The following is a 1,817-nucleotide window of genomic DNA, read 5'->3' on the forward strand; positions in this document are numbered from 1 at the left end:
GAGAGGAGAGGAGAGAGGAGTGGGGTGGGGAGGGAGGAGATTGTGGGAGAGGAGGAGTGGAGAGGGGGGGGGGGGGGAGGAGATATTGTGGAGAGGAGAGGAGTGGAGAGGGGTGGGGGAGGGGAGGAGATATTTTAGGAGTGGAGAGGAGGGGATAGGAGAGGAGGGGGCGAAGTGGAGGATGCTCGGGACCAATTGAGACCATCTCCTGAAAGGAACCCCCTTCACGCCGAACCTACAGACATTCTTCCCCCGTTCCCTGCCCCACCCCATCTTCCACCCCCGTCCCCACCTCCCCCAACACCATTTGCCCCCCCTCCCCCTCCCCCGGGGGACTTCCCGGCCTGTCCCCGCCCCCGGTTCTCCTCCGCCCCTTCTTGGATGCCAGGAAGCACCAACGTCCGGGTTGGGACCTGGAGGGGCTAGCAGGAGATAGAAGGGTCGGAGCTCCCCCGCCACGGAACGTGGCCCTGAAGCCCTCGGTGCTGAAGTAGTAGATCAGGGGGTCGAGGCAACAGTTGGATGAGGAGAGGAGGATGGAGAGTTCAAGGGCGATACTGATTGTGTCTTTGAACTGCTGGTCACCACCGTCAACCTCCAAGGTGGTGTAGATCACCAGGAGAAGATTGAAGGGCAAGAAGCAGAGGACAAAGATGCCGGCGTTGACCAAGAGCAGGAACCTCGCCTTGTATCGTCTCCTCGCCCCCTCTCCGCCTTCCCAGCCCGTCCGTAGGACGAAGAGGATCCGTATGGAGCAGTAGAGAACAGCGACCAGTGGGAGGAGGAATCCCAGGATCACGGCCGGTACCACCAGGGGCAGGAGTTTCTCGTTCCAAGTAGTCGTGGAGAAGCTCACGAAGCAATGGCCCTCCTCCTCGCTGCTGTTGGCGACCTGGCAGCGGCTGGTGTCGTGGGCCAAGGCCATGGGCACGGATCCCACGACGACCAGGGCCCACACCGCCCCGCAAACCATCCACGCCACCCGCGGACGCCGGAACGGCCGGGAGCGCAGCGGGTAAACCAGGGCCAGTAACCGGTCCACGTTGATGGCGGCCAGGAACAGGCAGCTCCCGTACATGTTGAGCAGGAAGAAAGACCCGGCCAGTCGGCAGGGGACATTGCCCAGGTTCCAGACGTCGTTGACGTGGTAGTAGATGCGTAGGGGCAGGGCCAGGGTGACGAAGAGATCGCAGACGGCCAGGTTGGTCATGTAGATGGTCACCACCCGTACGCAGTCGGAACACCTTGAGGAAGACCCACAGGGCAATGGCGTTGAGAGGCAGGCCCAGTCCAAGGACTGCCCCATACCACGCCAATTGGAGACGATGCACCTCATCATGTTCCTTGCACAAGGGTAATGGCTCCGTCTCGTTGCCTCTGCTCATCTCTCCGTCCCACCACACTCCCAATCCTGGGATCAACCCTCTCTATCTCCTTCCCTCTCCCTCTCTCGCTCTCCTCTCTCCCCGCTCCCCTTCCAATATCTCTCTTTCCTTTCGCCTCTCCTCACTCTCCCTCTCCCTCCCCTCTCTCCCCTCCCTCTATCTCTCTCTCCCCTCCCTCTATCTCTCTCTCTCTCCCCTCACAATATCTCTCTTTCCCCCTTTTGCACTCTCCTCTCTTCCCTCTCCCTCACTCCCCCTTCCCTGTCTCCCTCCCCTCTCTCCCTCCCTCTATCTCTCTCTCTCACCTTCCCTCTCTCTTCCCGTGCCTCTTCCCTCTCTTTCTCCTGTCCGGTTCTTTCTATCTCGCCCGACAACCCCCCCCCTTCTTTCTCACCCCTTCCCCTTCCCTCTCTCCCCTTTCCCTCTCTCCCT

The 1,817-nt window shown here is 61.0% G+C and overlaps 1 protein-coding gene across 1 annotated transcript; it reads right to left on the minus strand.

The window, feature by feature from the left end:
- Positions 1-235: 235 nt before the first annotated feature.
- On the minus strand, positions 236-1,488 carry LOC129693899 (lysophosphatidic acid receptor 5-like). The gene is given in 2 exon segments (XM_055630634.1): positions 236-1,225; positions 1,227-1,488. Coding segments are annotated over 2 exon segments (1,149 nt in total). The 5' UTR covers positions 1,386-1,488.
- Between the last annotated feature and the right edge of the window lie 329 nt (positions 1,489-1,817).

This window comes from Leucoraja erinacea, unplaced genomic scaffold (genome assembly GCF_028641065.1).
Source record: "Leucoraja erinacea ecotype New England unplaced genomic scaffold, Leri_hhj_1 Leri_464S, whole genome shotgun sequence".
In the NCBI taxonomy this organism is placed as follows: Eukaryota; Metazoa; Chordata; class Chondrichthyes; order Rajiformes; family Rajidae; genus Leucoraja; species Leucoraja erinaceus.